Raw genomic sequence first — 16886 nt, forward strand, 5'->3', positions numbered from 1 at the left:
GGACAAAAACATCTTTGTCATGTCTGCATTTAAATTTCTTTACTTTTATGAATTACGACATTTCTGCAGTGAGCTAATATCAGCAGATCAAGTAATAAAGGTCAAAATAGCAACCCATAAACTTAGTATGTACACAATGATGGAAAGCAGACTCCTACAAAAGTAGGAGTCAGCACTGCAGAAAATGCAGTGTTCCAGGTTTTAGTTAACTCCCCGTTAGTGTTTCGGTGCCAGCCGGACATTTAAAACATTTACATGCACTGCTTGAATACACTGGGGAAATTCCCTCAGACTTTACAAATAATCTTATTTAATTAAATGCTTGTAAAAGTTGTCAATACAACACAATTCACAGTCAAGCTGGGGTTTTTTTCTTCTTTTTAATACATCATTTCTGATGAGACAAGCTGTTTCAAGTCTCATCACAGAACTAAGTGATGGGCCAAGAAAAACAGAGTGGCTTCAAGCACACGGGAACAGTAATAAAAACGCTTAGTCAAACTAACAGATTAAAAACAAAACAGAATGACTAGGCGTTTCAGAAAATTGAAAAACATTTCATCCAATCCTAAATTTTACTTCCAACACGTCAGAACTGAAACAAAAGAGGAACATCATGGAAATAAAAGCAACAACAAAGAAGCCTGGTATTGGAAGAAATTAAAGACTAAAGCACTGCCAGCGTAAACATGGTTTTAACCAATCCATCCATGGACAAATGGGTAAAAAAGATTTCCTAATTAACACTGCATTGATGAATCACACTTGTCTTAGGTAGCAGTTCATGAGTGTAATTTTCATTATGCTGCAGAATTCAATCACAGACTTTCATTTCCAATTTAACATCGCTGACTGGAAAAAAAAAAATTAGAAAACTAAAGGAGTAAAGGCATATTCTGGATAAAAAGACATTGCAGCTCAAAAGATCCTTCAGAGAAAAGAAAAGCTTAAAACATTTCAACCTCAAGGATTTGAGGTTGTTCAGTTTCCAAGATGCATCCACTCGTCCGCCGGTGTCATCCGAGAGTCGTCCAAATGCACCACACTTGACGTGGTGGAACAACTTGATGGAAAATGTTACTGCATTTATGTCATTTAATGATTAAAGCAGCAATCATGACATTTTCGAATAACCCTACGTCTGAGTGTGCTATCTGATATCTTTGTTCTGTTTAACAGGAATATAAACATGTATAAAGGCTTCAGAATGGAAGAGATGCGTCTCACTTACTGATCAATTCATATCTATTTCATCTGCCCGTCTGGGGTTAATATTTGTATTTCATAATCATGTATGTGTTTTCATGGTAAATGCTACAAAGACATTAAACACTTACTGAGCTGAGCTACTTAAATGAGAACACTGCTTGTTCTTAGTTTCCTCAAGTACAACACTGAATCTTCAATTCGAAAAGACAATACCAGAAACTTGAATATGTCGGCCTAGGCTTTGAAACACTTTTCAGGCGTTATCTGGACCAACAAATTATTCCAGAAATTTGACTGATTAGTCCCAGCCCTGGTGGTCTATTTGAAGCAAGTCAGCCATGAAAATAAAAAACACTGAGAGCAACTCTAGAAGGAATAAACAGAACAAGCGGGTGTGTGGCATGAACAGAGATAAAGTAGCTAGCAAGGCTGAAACTGAAGAAAACAACGCACCCCTAAAAGGAAATCCAGCGACAAAGACAAAGTCGTGATGCTTGATACTGCTAGTTAAAAAAAAAATAATATTAAAAAAAAAAAGGAAAAAATGGACTGATCACAAAAACAATCAACAAATCCAAACCGGCACTCCTTCCATGGTTAAAACACAGGCTAATGCTCTCGAGGTTAATTTTGATTACTCTTTAGTTTCATGAGTTTGTCTTCTTTTTTTCTCCTGACAATATCAGTATTGTAGCAGATCAGCACTGAACAACACCCACCGATCCTCTTTGCCAAATGTAGCAGATTAAACTATTTTTCCATGCGGAGCTGCTCTCTTTTTTTTCCCAATAAATAATCCAGTAAAACAGCTCGGAAGACAAAAATAAAAATCTAAATTGTCATTTGGTGCCATTGTTAACTCTTTCAGCAGCAGCAAAGAAAAGCTGAAAAGACCTGGAGACACCACATTAACCAATAAGCAAGTCTAAACTGCTTTTTTTTTTTTTTTTTTTTAAAGAATTTGAAAAACTGCAAAAGACAGGAACTCTAATCTAATCCTGCAACAAATGAACACAAAGACACAAAAACAGCCTCGAGGGTAACTTACGACGGTCGCCGCTAGTTCTGCATCTTCTAAGCAGCACGTTGTCGCAAGTTACCTCAATCAACTCTCAACGCAGTGCTTCAGAGATATAAACATTTGTATAATCTTTAGAAAAAAATTCACATTGAATGTGCTCAATCTGTCGTTTGGAAACAGTTCATTCCACAGCAAACACCTCGTCGATGAGGTTTCCTCTCCTGATTCAGTAAAACCTCTTGTTCCTCTCCTGTCTCTTCTGGAAAACCACAGCGCCCACCACACCGCACACGACGATTCCCAGCAGAGCACACAGCAGCAGCAGGAAGACCTTCCAGCCGGTGAGGGGCGTGCCGCGGAAGTTTCCAGTCGGATCGTCGATGTTGTCTGGAGAGCAGGAAAACAATTCAGCGTCATTTTCAATCTAGGATAAACGCTCATCTGATCTGTGGATGACTGGTTAGAGTCTTTGTTTAAGTGTGAGGAAACTGGAATTGAGCACAACATTAGAAAACTGATACCAGGCGCCAACACAAACTATAATATTTGCTAATTAAGGCATCTTCCAGACCTACATCAAATTATGAAGTCATAAAAGGGGTATTTTTGGTTGTACAAAGCTAAAACTAACGTTTTGCCACAAAATATACAGAAATTGTTTCGGGATAGAGAAGGGGTATATCAATTAAGAGGAACATACAACTTGAAAAATTAACAAAATCCTCACAAGTAGAAAAAGATTCAGTATTTCATTCTGTGAGGTAAGATTCTGGAACAGTTTGGGTGAGGAGATAAGCAACGTCCAAATAAGCAACTGTTTAAAACGAAATATAAAAATAATGTTTTCACAGGATACAGGGATGAAGTGGAGGTGTGACAGTCACTGGGTGTGCACAGATTACTGTTACCAATTATTTACTTATTTAACGATTTGTCATCTATGTTTATTTATGCGTATTACTACTTGTGTCTTTTCTTCCTGTTGTGTTTTGCTTCTGTTAGGTCCTTTTGTATAAATGTAGATGGACATATTGGTGTATATTTATTATAAATCATGTTCATTATTACTATTGTTGTTATTATTATTATATACAGATATCCTTGTTTGTAAGTGGTAGTATTTTGAAGAAGCACGAAGAACAGATTAACAATCATTTGTGTAAGGAGAAGGGGTGAGATTAGACAAGTTTCGAATTCTTCCCGCTCCTTTTTGAGCAAGTTATTCATTGTCTTTTATTGTTTTCTTTTTTATGTTGAAATATTCAAAATAAACTTTCAAAAATCAATAAATCACATAAAATGCATTTAAATAGCATGTTTAGAACAACCTCAGTTGATAAAAGTAAACTCTGCATTTTTCACACCAGACTCCAGATGGCGACCAAAATGTTTTTTTTATAGAGCGTGAGGTCATGATGATCATGAAGCTGTATTGGTGTCCCTTTAACTGGCACAGGCAGCTACTGCGTTAAACCAGTGCTGGAAATTACCACTTTTAGAACGTTGGTGTACTGCGGTATTTACACTGAAAAATGCATCTACATGCGCTGTTTTTTACGCTCATAGAAAAGACCGCATGTAGAAAAAAAAAATCACTCACCACACCCCTCATCTGGGACAAATCAGACATTAGAACACCCTAGTTTCACTCTTTTGAAGGTCACTTTTTGTTCACATGCCTATTTGAGCACTGCAGCCACCCAGCAGCATCTACCACAACCTGCAATATGGGGCGTTTAGGGAACACTGGTTAATTGTAGCGTCTATCAATAAGAAAATGTTTAGCAAGTGATGTGTTTCGCCTGTGACAAGGTAGGAGGTGCGATGAAATGAGGAAGTTAGTCTGGAGCCTGAGACATGATCACAAGGAGGGGCGATGCTCGTCGATCATACAGTGGCGGTTAGAGTGATCTGATGTTGTCATGGAAACAAAACCTGATTCATTAAAAAAAAAAAAATCGGGATTAAGTATTCTCTTGCAATCTGCCACTGGTTTTTCACCCAGAGACAAATGCTATGCTCCCTATTACATGTATGTCACAGATTGTCTTGCCATCAGCTCCTAGAAATGAAGTGTTATTCCTTCACCTAAATGTATTATCCGTATTGTTATTATTGGTGGTGGTTTCAGTTGTAATTTCTTTCCTTTTGAGACTTTAAACGTCTTGTAAAGTACATTTCGGGTATTTCCACCAACCAAAATATGGAATAAACATGACGATAAATAGAGGTTCCTATAATCTAAATCTACCTTTAGGCGACTTGAGCAGGCTGACACTGGGCTCGATCTTGGTCCAGTCCAAGTTCTCCTCTTCAGGGGTGTGTTCCACCATCAGCTGGTACAGCTTCATGGAGATGATGTCATGGTTATCTGGAACATGATATGAGACCAGCAACATTTAGACGCGTGACAAAGCAATTTGAGAATCAGTTGAGGCGGGGTGCGGGTGTATTTTTTCCTAGTAAGAACATTTTTTGCAATTTCAGCACACAAATTAAGCCTTCTGGAGCATTTTGAAATTTAAATGTGACCAGGAAATAAGCTTTTTTTGGGGGGGGGGGGGATTTTATTAGATTTTCAACACACACAACATAGCTCAGACAGAACACAGAGACAGAATGATAGAGGCAGACGAGTACAGTAAAATATCACTCGAAATACTTAAATGTCACTTTTATTTCAAGCTTTTGTTTTGATCCAAGACATGAGCTTCATTGCATTTATTTGAATTTGCCTACAATGTTAAACTAACTTCAGTAATTTAGTTTGTTCTAGATCAGGACCCTTTCTCAGTTTTAATGTTTAAATAAAGAGGCAAGCTTATGCTGTTGAAGGAGTCTGATTTGACCCTTAAAAGGGGCTAGCCCAGGAGTCCTTTTATGCATTTTAAATGCAATGAAATGTAAAAATATACATTTTTACTAAGGCTTGGCTGAATACTGCACAATCACCGCTTTATTTGTAAACTATAAACTACATTATTCATGTAAATGCCCCGGTTGACACTAAAAATGGTGAATGTTGACTATTTCGTAGGTATGAAATGCATGAGCTTAATTGTTAATAATCAAGAAAAAGAAATTTGATTTTAAATAATGTAATTTAATAATATGACCTGTGCAATATGCCTGCACAAGGATGCCTAAACCATGTCTGAGTTTAATTTTAAAATGTGTTACACAAGCATATTTTAAAACCTTTATTGGTCTTATTATATAAGACATAGCGCACATACGTGTCCTGTTTTCTTCGCTCATACAAAACAACACGTGGATAAAATCAGTCGCTTTCATCTTGGACAAATCTGAAATGAGAACACTTTATCTCACTCTTCAAAGTCATTTTTGCTCTCAGACCTGTCTGAGCACTGCAGCCGCTGAGCAGCTTCTACCGCAGTCTGCACTGTGAGGCGTTTAGGGAACATCGGTAAAATGTAGTGTCTGTTGATAAGCAAATGTTCAGCTAGTGAAGTGTTTCGCCTCTAACCAAGTGGGACCAGGTGGGTACGACCAATTGACAACATCTGTCGCACCACTGAAAAAGTTGTGACTGAAAAAGTTAGTCTGGAGTATCAGTATCGGTTTCGGTATCGGCGATACTGGTATTTACTTGGTATCGGATCGATACCAAATCTTGCAGTATCGTACACTACTACTTTGTACTACCTGAGAGGTCTCCTGTAGCTGCTGAGGCACCAAAGAAATATCCGGTGGGAAGACGAACACCTCCGATGTCAATGCACTCCTTCCATTCGTTCTTATCATCGACATCCACCATCACCTGCAGGATACAGACTGGATGTAAGTGAGGCGATGCAGCACTGCACAGAGCAGCACTTTATCTGTTACAGATCAGAGACACTATTAAACATAGGACACACTTGCTCTACATACAGTCAGTCTTCCTTTAGAGTAGCGAATGGCGAGGTACGTGTCGTGCTCCCTGTTCCTGATCTCAGCCGAGCAGCCGCCCAGCTCTGATGAGCGGCCATCTCTTCCATGGTCGTAATTCACGGAGCCGTTGTTCACCATGGCCGAAATATACGGGAAGGAGCGCTGGTGACAGGGAAGAAGGATCAGTAAATAAAACTTTAAAGCAAGCATAAAGTGTATATTTTAAATAAAGACAGGGGAGAAGTGAATACATCAAACAAAAGCAAATAAAGTATGTGCACATGAAACAGCTCAAATCATATCAGCTCATACCTTCACACTGCAAGATCATTTTGAAATTGGTGCTCAGACAGAAAGAAATTTTTTCAGAGGAACCCATTTCACACCTACAGTTTTCTGTATGATTGTCAAATTTCAGCTAACGTGCGTGTTCAAACTCTGACAATTAATTGTAAAAAACTGCAATTTTTTTGTTGTTTGCATTTGACTGTTGGCTCAACAGGAAGCTAATTAGCCCTGACTTTCTTTAGTACCACATAACCATTTAAGCCCTGTTTACACGACAATAGTTTTAGGATGAAACGCAAAAGTTTTGTTGGGTTTACACAGAAACAACATTTTAGATGACCTAAAACTTTTGAATACAGCCTCTAGTGTGGAAATTTTCACAAACGCAACAGGCACCGTGTGAACTAGTAGCCGGACTGTTCAGTGAGGACGCTGACGTCATGCTCCCCTTTGTGCATTACACTTTTATTCTAGTTACCATTCACGAACCGGACGGCAACAGTAACGATGGCGGACTACTGTGTTGGGCTTGTGCTGCTGAGTCTACTGAATTTATTGGATTTCCTTCAGCAAAATGTGCATTTGTTGCACCATTACTGCAATCAGCGAAGACGTGTTCAATATATAGTCAGCCCACCTCTACAGGAATGGTTAGTGGTCACGTGGGGTGGGCCTCTACAAAGTACATTGCTGACTACCAGCCTGGCATACGTATTACAGCGTTTGCAGTCCTTCCAGCGTTCTAATGTTAACAAGGTTTTTTTCACTCCGTTGTCGTGTAAACCCAACGAGGCAAAGGAAATACTTTTGTGTTTTCGGGTGAAACGTTGTCGTCTAAACAGGGCCTTAGTCCAGATTTCAGCTACACAGAGTGCAAAGCGGCTAGCAATGAGGGAGAATATCTGGACACTTTGGGCTGCAATGTGAAAGTTGATAAAGCCACAAGACAAGGTAGTGAAGGATCCGTCTGCATCAGTTCAGATAGTACTGTTTGCTCCACCGCCTCAGATTATGTTAACTCATTTGGATATTTAGGACCCAAAACCCCAAAGTTCTGCTAATTATTTTGGCAGAATTTTGAACTCTTCATATGTTTTCACACCTGGGAACTCTTTAGTATTTTCACCTTTAAAAAAGGTTGCACCTTGGAAGCCATTTTCAGTGTGTGACATCTCCAGAAATACAACTCCCATGGCCAAGAAAGACCAAAAAGTCACTAGATTCAAATGATTAAAACAAACTTTTAACTATTAGGCCTTGGAAATTTCTGTAGATACAAGAAAAATACTTCAGGTCAAACTCCTTCCTAGGTGTGACTTTTTTAAGGGTGAAAATACAAAAAATCTGAGGTCTGAAAGCATATGAGATTCAAAATTCTGCCAAAATATTTTACAGAATTTAGTTTTGGGTCGTAAAAAACAAATAAGTAAACTCTGTGCAAAAATCTATTTCCTAAATTATGCCTGAACTGACACAAATTGACCCAGAAATAAACTAAAATTTTCATTAAGACATTTCCAAATGTGAAAATGGCACAGCCAGAGAACCACCATGGGAAAATAAGATGTTTGATAATAACAAATATGTGCATTTATAACAAAAACAAATAAGAATCTGAGTGGTTTTCAGTGTTAACATGCTCACAGTTCTGACAAACATGCTGCTTATCAAAATCTACATGGAGACGTCATGCCGACAAAGGAGACCTGAGCGACCACTCACATCCGTCGCGTCATCGTTAGAGTAAGTATCTATAAAAACGGCCAGCCCGTGGAAGAGAGCTTTGTTGGAAAACACGGGTCCTGCAAAGAAACAAGCCTGTCAATCGCCTCCAAGCACACACTGAACACTTACATCCATCCCATGGAGGTCATTGCGGAAGGTATCCAAAAAAATAGCCAGGCCAAGAAACTGATCTTGGTTTCCAAACACAGGCCCTAGGAATGGAGGCAGAGATGAGGCGAGACGTGAGCAGACAACTCAACAGCAAGCTCAGATGACAGACACAAACATCTGGACATGATGAAATAAAGCTTCCCGATGGAGTGAGGATGGAGAGTGTTGACCAATGCTCAGTTTTATAAGCATTTCAGTGAGACCGAGGCAGCACGACTGTGACAAACAGGCATCTTTGGGTTAGCTTTTCTGTGTCTAAGCTGTAGTGCCTCATATATACACTACCGTTCAAAATTCTGGGGTCACCTAGGCATGTTTTCCATGAAAACTCATTTTTATTCATGTGCTAACATAATTGCACAAGGGTTTTCTAACCATCAATTAGCCTTTCAACTCCATTAGCTAACACAATGTAGCATTAGAACACAGGAGTGATGGTTGCTGGAAATGTTCCTCTGTACCTCTATGGAGATATTCCATTAAAAATCAGCTGTTTCCAGCTAGAATAGTCATTTACCACATTAACAATGTCTAGACTGGATTTATCATTCATTTAATGTTATCTTTATTGAAAAAAATGCTTTTCTTTTAACAAGAAGGACATTTCTAAGTGACCCCAAACTTTTGAATGGTAGTGTATAACCTTTACATACGGTTCATAACAACGAAATATTCTATTTACTTTTCTGTGTGTGCAATTCTGAGTAAACAATATTCTTAAATCTCCATTATGACATTGAGATTTTTATTAATTTGCACTGATAAATGTATAACCACCAAATACATTTAAAAAAAAACAAGATTGATGTGTCTTCGGTGTTGACGAAAAGCAAGAAAAGCATCATTAATGCTGGCATTAATGGTACATTTAAGTTAAGAACTCCAAGTAGTTTCTGCTTACTACTTACTTTGCTCATATCATATTTATACTCACTGTGGGCTACTTTCCACTAAAATACAAAGTTCTACACCTTCATGGAAACAGCATAACCACAACTAGAAGTAGAGAGAACTGAAACATGCCTTTGGTGCAGTATGACACACCGATGCCATAAACTATAAAAAAAGACCAATGAGCGGTGATTTTCACACATGCAGGAGGTTCTGGGGTTCAGAGAGTTAATTGCAACAGTACGAATTATGGCCTACAACACACCTTTGAAAGACGACAGTTTTGAAAATAAAGAATTAATTGTCAGCGCCAATAGCTGAGAATTAATTATATTTAATGTATTTCCTCTTCTGGTGACAGCTAAGTCCAAACTTCAACACAAGGTCCAACAGAAACTGAAGTGAGATCAAGCTGGGCGAGTTCAAACAAGCCAACATTACCTGGATGCAGTCTGTCCTTTGTGTACCAGAGAGCGATGCCGTCGCCATGGAGATTCTTCTTTCCCGACCCATGAACTTTAAACTGCACGTGCATCTCCCAGTCCTTCAAGTAACAAGGCTGCAGCATCACAACGGAAGCAAAGTAAGTGTTAGTATCAAGTTTTATTGTATATTTCAATGCAATACAGTAAAAAAGGATGCTTAAGCCTTTCATGTTTCACCCTCACTCAACAAAATAAAATGACAGGAAATTAATATTTATATATTATGTACAGATGACAACCTCCCCTTGACACAAAAAAGGAGCAAATGTCATGATTTATACGCTACACTGCTGTTCAAAAGTTTGGGGTCACTTAGAAATGTCCTTATTTTTGAAAGAAAGGCAGCTTTGTTCAATGAAGATAACATTAAATGAATCAGAAATCCAGTCTAGACATCGTCAATGTGGTAAATGATTTTTCTATTCTTTTCGTGGAAAACATGACATTGTCTGGGTGACCCTAAACTTTTGAACGGTAGTGTACGTCTGTAGTTTCTCCTCACCACAGTATTCCAGATGGATCCCTGTTTGCTTCTCTCATCTGGAGTAAGTCTTACATAGGAGCTCGTCACCAAAGTGCTTCCCCAGAAGTCCCACTGACTAGTCGGACTGCTGCCAACACCTGCAAGACAAACAGGTGGAAACACAAGACAATCAGATCCTGAATTCATCGCCCACATCACCATGAAAATAGTGGTATTTTTATCACTTGACTATTTAATTCTCTAAATATTTTTGTGACAAACTGTAATTCCGTTCTACAGTTATGTGATGCATGATGATGAAAAGTATATCAAAAAAGAAACCTATATCTATGCAGCTTATACACAATGGAGAAGTAACATTGATAAGCCTATTAATTATGTATTCACACAGTCTGCATTTTTTTTGCAGCTTTCTTTCCTGGCATTCACTGAAACAGCAGTTGTTTTAGCCCCTATTCTACAGGGTGTCAATAAAGTCTGGACACATAGGAAATCACATTAACTACATTTTTAGTTTTTTGCCTCCACAGATTAAATGTGACTTTGTTGAAAGAAGAAAGAGTTGAACCGGTACTTCTCAGTGGACGTGAAGGATGGTCATATGGAATGATCGGGTTCGGGAAGTGATTTTTTTTGGAGCTAGCATGAATTTTAGCTATGACCAATTCTTTAATTTCGGCTGATACACTTGGTCGTCCAGAATGGGGTTTGCCCATGACACTGCCCATTTTTTTAAACTTTTCAATCACCTTCACCACCGTGGAAAAGCCAAGTGGAATCCTCCTTGGATGATGTGCATTAAATACATTTTTGCATCCATGTGGAGGCAAAAAAATTATAGTTAATGAGATTTCTTTCTGTGTCCAGACTTTAGGGACACCTTGTATATTTAAATTCCTCATATTGCTGAATAGTTTATTTTCCTGGAGAAAAACATGCAGCTCTAGACCTGTCAACTTTTTCAATTTTGCCAGCATGATGAGTTTCAGGTGAACATACTCACAGTTAAATTCAGAAAACACCTTTGTGCGACCACATGATGTGACTGTTAGGTTTAGAAAAGCCATAAAGCAAGTCAAAAAATATCCCAGGTGTGTTTAACTTGCTTTGCCACCCAACATCAGATGGCTCCTACCATTTGAAAGTACCATGTGCTGATAAAATACAAGCGGTACAAAACTGTAGAATCAAGATGTGACCCTTGGCCACTTTTAGATCTCAGTGTCTCTGTTCCTTTTAGATTTCAGGTGAGTTCATACGAGGAAGTATGCACAACTTGCAGAACGAGATGATTACTCAACAGTTACTGAGGTTTCTACCCTCATTTGGTTGGTTCTGAGTAAACTTTCCTTGGTATAATGTTGGAAGGAGTACACTACAAAGTACACAGCACAGCGGTTATCAGTAGTCAAATACTTTTGTCGTGTAAAAACATGAAACTGCAAACAATCTACAAACAATAACGACAGAAAACACTAATTCATGAAGGTATTTTCTTTCAAGTTTACTATATTTTTGGCATTCAGAAGGTTCCCCTACCAAATTATGTTTCAGAAACCATTTTCCAATTTAATTTCATTCCTTCAACCAGTTATTTCCTTTAGGATAACTGTGTAACACATACATTATATTTGATTTTTTTTTTTGCCTGATGTCACAGACGCATATTTAACTGCATTTCCTGTTTCATTATCAGTAAAGGAGGACTGCAGGCTGCTTTTGTTTGAGAAAAAACAAAGACAAGTACCTGATAAGCTTTCCTACACATGCCCTTTTGTGTACACACCTTAAACAAATGCAGCTGAATCCCGAAGGCATTTTGAAAGCCCTCCTTACATTTCGTCAATATAGGTAACTCAAATGCAAATTAAAGTCTTGCAGTTTGTGGCTCATTCTTTGGCCCTCTTCACTGTAACAGCTCCAGGCACCTGCAGGAAATAACTTGTCATAAACTTGCTTCACTTGCTCAACAGCTTAAGTTTCATTTTCAGTGGCTTTTGTTTCAACTCTTCCCTCATCAAAATTCACCATGATTAATGACAAGCATAGTGATCTTTGAAGTAAATGTTCCAGTGAAAAAGCCTGAAGTATGTCAAATCTACCAGCAGTTAACAGTGATGTCCCAGTAGCTCTTTAACTAAGCATCATCTATACTTTTATTTGCCATTTTTATGTGCAATTTAGGAAACCTCTAAGAGCTTGTTTCAGTGACCTCAAACTGAATATTTTAATTATTCAGTGCCATTTCTTAGTTTGAACTGTGAAATCTATAGTGAAATTTTAAGCAACTTTACTGAAACTGACAAAAAATAAATGCAAACTTAACATTCACGCTGTGATACTCAACACTTGAAGCAAGTTTTAAGATCATTCATGTGTAATGCCATATTATATAACTGGAAGCACAGTGAAAAAAAAATGCAAAACAAAACAACATTCATGTTTCCAAGTCAAAGCATCACAGTTAGCTGTAATGTAATGTTGCATGGTGTACTGATACGAGGAGAATATCACAATATCCTGCCATTAAAATCTATATTATTCCCAATAACGTCAGCATAGGCACTTAATAAATAACATTAATATAATAGAATGTGTATTTCTGTATTTTACAGCGCTCTGCTTCCTCTGTCTACAGGCATAGTGATAATACAACTATTTTTTCCTTCCCTCAGCACTGCAGCTTTGCAGCAACTATCCATCAACTGTCCATAAAGCAGACACACAAACCGAACAAAAAAAAAAAAACACTCAGAGAGCGCAGTAGTCCACCAAGGCTGCTCAGTCGTTGTATCATTTTCGACAGATGAGTCCCAATATGCCTGCAGCGGTGGATTCGTAGTAGGATTGCAATCATGTGATCGTCAGGGCGAGCCCACGGACACCATAAAGCCTGTCTGTAAAAGATGATTAAACTCCGAAACTGAGGGAGCTAGCATGTCCAAACTAGAAAAGCATTTTGGCAACAGATATTCCAGTTTTTTCAAAGGATTCAAATGTGATAGATTAAACTGCATCATTTTGTCACAAGCAAATTTTTTATCAACCATGGGAGTTTAACGAGACACGGGCAATAATAACTGTTTATTTTTGCTTTTAGCCAATTTACTAATGGTGAAATCATCTGTATATGCAAATAACTGATAACATTAACTAACAATCCTGCAAGTTGCTCAAAATCTCATGTCCACAGTCTGCACATCAACAACAGCAGTTATAACAATGAACTGAAGTCCTACAGAAAGAGTGAGAGTGGGTCATCAAAATGTGGACTAAAGCACTGGTGTACTTTTCTCTACAATGATTTAAACCCTTAGAAGCATCTGTCACACGTAAAGAGTTGACTTTAATGAAGAGTTTCTCCAGTTCTAGTTGGATACCAACATTTGTACAATACTCACTCATGTAGCTTTAAAGCCACTTTCACATCCTTCTACTGTCTTGCATTGATATTGTCAAAACATTTTGTGTCTCTTTTGCAAAAAATTCCTAAATAACAAAACACATTTTCAGATCAATGCTCTGTCATTTATTAGTCTATTGTTTTTCCTGATGTTTGAGGTTGTTGCTGTGGTGTCGTTTCAGTACCGAGGGCAGGTATTTCTGCGGATGTTGTAGTTTTGGTATGAATTTGGGTGAAATTGAACGGGATGCCACTTTCAGACGTCCATATATACATACATATCTGTTAAAGTATATGTCATAGAATCATCACGTTTTCAGGATATGTTCAGAAGTTTCTGGTAAATGAATGCAGCAAATTCTGCCAACCAAGCCTCAGTTTTGTGCTTAATTTGTTCAAAAACAGCAAATAAAGCAGATTTCCAAAAAAATTCTGATACACAGGATCTATTTGATCTGTGTTATTGAGAGAATACCATCTGAATGACATGATCAATGCTTGAAAGATTCCATGTGTTAGTAGAAAAGGGAGTTATGGTCAATCAAAGTTGACACACAAAAAAATTATTAATTTCCAAATGGACATCTTCAATCATGGGTGGGTTGACGAGATTTGGGAAGTAAGACATGGAAATATCATCTACTTGTGTGCACAGTTTCAATTTTGCTTGGTTGCTGTTGTTGTTTTACAGCTTTCGAATGTTTCAGCTTTCATTACTGCGCAAGTTTCTGTTTCTGTACACTGATAAGCTTCTCTCTTAACTTTTTAGCCCTGACTGCGAACATTTGTCGCGTTTTCAAACGTTTCGCTTTAAAATAACCTCTTGCAAGTGAACCATAATATGACGGACAGCTACTTTGAGCAGCTAAAGTGTGGAAATTGTCGCTAAACAACTTGTAGAAGCTACTAAGAGATGTGGGAGTGAACAGACCAGCAGGTTAGCTTGGAGCTAGCCGAGCCGTCTCACCTTGGTAAGGCTTCATCAACGAGTGCTCTCTCTTCAGGTGTTCCGCGTTTCCGTCGGTTATATCACAGCACACCAGGTACAGCTCCACTGTCAGGAAGACCAGTGCTGCTCTCAGAAATGCTCTAAAGCCTCCCATCGTGCTCAAACCGCCTCGGAGAGAAACTCTCACAACAAATATGTTGTTCGAAACTCCATAAATCGAGCCGGTCCTTCCTCTATTGTCCTCCGGAAAGAAACCGTTACTTGCTAATGTTTGCTGCCAAACTGCTTGAGCCGAGTTTTATATTTTTTCATTTACGTATCACTAAAAATAAACATCTATTAAATACAAAATTTTAACAGCGCAAAAGATGTAATTAGCAGGATATGTTTTAACTTTGATTATTTAGAGGTAACGGTAAGCTACAAGCGTTTCCGCACGGAGGATTTTTGTAGACGGCCGACATTTTGGTAGCCAATCAGAGACAAGCACATCGCAAATTAGGCCAATCAGGACGGAGCTGCTCTTCATTGATTTTCCACTAGAGGACGACAAATGGTAAAAAAATAAAAGCTACATTTCTGATTAAAGCGGAACAAAAACTGGTTCTTATTTTACGTTTTAGATAAAAAGAGTGAAACAGATGCTCTTTATAGGAGGAACTGATATTTTTCTGATTAATTTTTAAGTTAAATCTATTCTGTGCCAACAAATATGAACAAAATCAAGCAGCAATTCTGTCTACGCATTCACACAATCAGAAAACAATTTAAAGTGGAATGAGAAATGTGCAAATATAAATACATGTTAAAAAATACCGTGAATATGTGTTACCTAAGACACGGATATGGGTTATTGTTGTAAAGATATCTGGTGTTTATTTGGTGTGTTATCATCACTATAAAAACAGCTTGATGGTTTACAGGCTCCAACCAACCGTAACCCTGCAGAAGTGCTCATATATAACATTAATGGTGAATAAAAATACAGGTAAAAAGTCCAGTTGTGCCAGAATGAGAATTTTGAGGGTACATATGACTGCATTGTAATAAAACATACAAGTGTATTTGCAGAGAATCTAAGGAAAGAATCCAGCTGCTTTCTACTTGCACTAGACCACAAGCTGTACATTAATTATCTCTTATTGTTGGCTTTTAATTTAATTTCAATAACTACACCATAAATGGCTACATCTGCGAGGGAGTGGTGGTACTAATGAACACTGTTTATCATTCATCAGGGCAATTCTAACCCTTTCAGAAACAAATCCTGGAGGAAATCCTTACTCTCATTCAAATGCATTGCACTGCTGCCACAGTGTCTTAAAAATATTCCTAGGAGTCACAAAAGTCAGATTTTTAACTTTTTTTTAAACATCATACACATTCTGGTTTTAATATTGCTAATACACTATTCATTTGAACTTTGTGGAGCTCTTGTCATGCCGTATTCTTTGAAATCTCTAATATAATAGGGTCTTAACCCGAATATTTAATTCTGTCAGATAAATTGGTATTTTTGTAAGATTTTAACCTTAATGTTTAAATTATTCTGGTGATTTGTGAAGTAATTTTGCATAATTAATAATATAGTAGGGTCTTAACCTTGATATTTAAACTTGTAAGATAAATTTGTAAGAGCAATCTCATTTCTCTTATGAAAAACACTTTGGATTACCAGCTGCTATAAAGTGCTCTACAAATTAATGCTATTAAAAAATGTTGTGTTGTTTTTGGTAGCTTCAGTATGTGTGGGACTGTATAATGGATGATATTAAAACAGGCAGAACACTGAAACCTCCCTGCATAATCCCAGAAACAAGGATAATTCTGAAATACTTAACTGCCTTTTAATTTTACAGCAAGACAGTCTGTTGTGTAGCTGTCACACTGCCGGCATCCCCTTCTCCTCCCTCACAGATGACAACACAATGTACTGACAATACTGATCATTTTTTAAGTGAGTCAGACAGAAGAGTGATTTTAGTTTACTGGACACACTTGATGTGTTAAAATAAAATAATAAAATGGCACTGAAGTGCTCACAGTGAAGCCCAGATGGATTTACATAGACACAAAGAAATATGTATGTATTCAGGGTAAACACACACAAAAAAAACAAGCCGAACACAATAAGCATGCACAGAAAATACAAAAATATAGCTAAGAACAAATGAAAAAGGCAACAAAACACATGACCAGAAAAGTCAGACACCAAAAAAATGGCAATTATGTCTGTCTCTGTCTGCTTTAGTCACTCATCACCAGAACACCTCATAATGTGGGATGGGACTAAACACAATTAAATGTACAGTCCAACTTTAGATTTTTCTATCTGGCTCTCTCTCCACCTGCATCACGCCATAAAT

At 37.8% G+C, this 16886-nt stretch overlaps 1 protein-coding gene across 2 annotated transcripts; it reads right to left on the reverse strand.

Moving 5' to 3' along the window:
* Positions 1 to 361: 361 nt before the first annotated feature.
* On the reverse strand, positions 362 to 14759 carry lman2 (lectin, mannose-binding 2). Of its 2 annotated transcripts, none has more exons than XM_023287745.3 (8): positions 14539 to 14759; positions 10187 to 10305; positions 9641 to 9758; positions 8135 to 8214; positions 6125 to 6286; positions 5897 to 6011; positions 4482 to 4601; positions 362 to 2617 (listed from the first exon to the last, which is right to left on the reverse strand). In XM_023287745.3, exons 1-8 carry the CDS (start codon positions 14672 to 14674, stop codon positions 2457 to 2459), a joined length of 1011 nt encoding a protein of 336 aa, XP_023143513.1. In that variant the 5' UTR covers positions 14675 to 14759; the 3' UTR covers positions 362 to 2456. The 2 variants fall into 2 exon arrangements, with proteins under 2 accessions (XP_023143513.1, XP_023143506.2); XM_023287738.3 differs by lacking the exon at positions 8135 to 8214 and adding an exon at positions 8267 to 8349 and having other exon boundaries at positions 14539 to 14757.
* Positions 14760 to 16886: the final 2127 nt, after the last annotated feature.

The sequence above is a fragment of the Amphiprion ocellaris genome, chromosome 13 (assembly GCF_022539595.1).
Source record: "Amphiprion ocellaris isolate individual 3 ecotype Okinawa chromosome 13, ASM2253959v1, whole genome shotgun sequence".
Taxonomy (NCBI): Eukaryota; Metazoa; Chordata; class Actinopteri; family Pomacentridae; genus Amphiprion; species Amphiprion ocellaris.

What these genes read in the sequence shown, in the direction of transcription:
- lman2 (XM_023287738.3), bottom strand. Translation starts at nt 14,674, where the DNA reads ATGGGAGGCTTTAGAGCATTTCTGAGAGCAGCACTGGTCTTCCTGACA. An exon ending in GTTGATGAAGCCTTACCAAG is followed by an intron (nt 10,306 to 14,538) that starts GTGAGACGGCTC and finishes TTTGTCTTGCAG; the next exon opens with GTGTTGGCAGCAGTCCGACT. An exon ending in AAAGGACAGACTGCATCCAG is followed by an intron (nt 8,350 to 9,640) that starts GTAATGTTGGCT and finishes CTCCATTCCTAG; the next exon opens with GGCCTGTGTTTGGAAACCAA.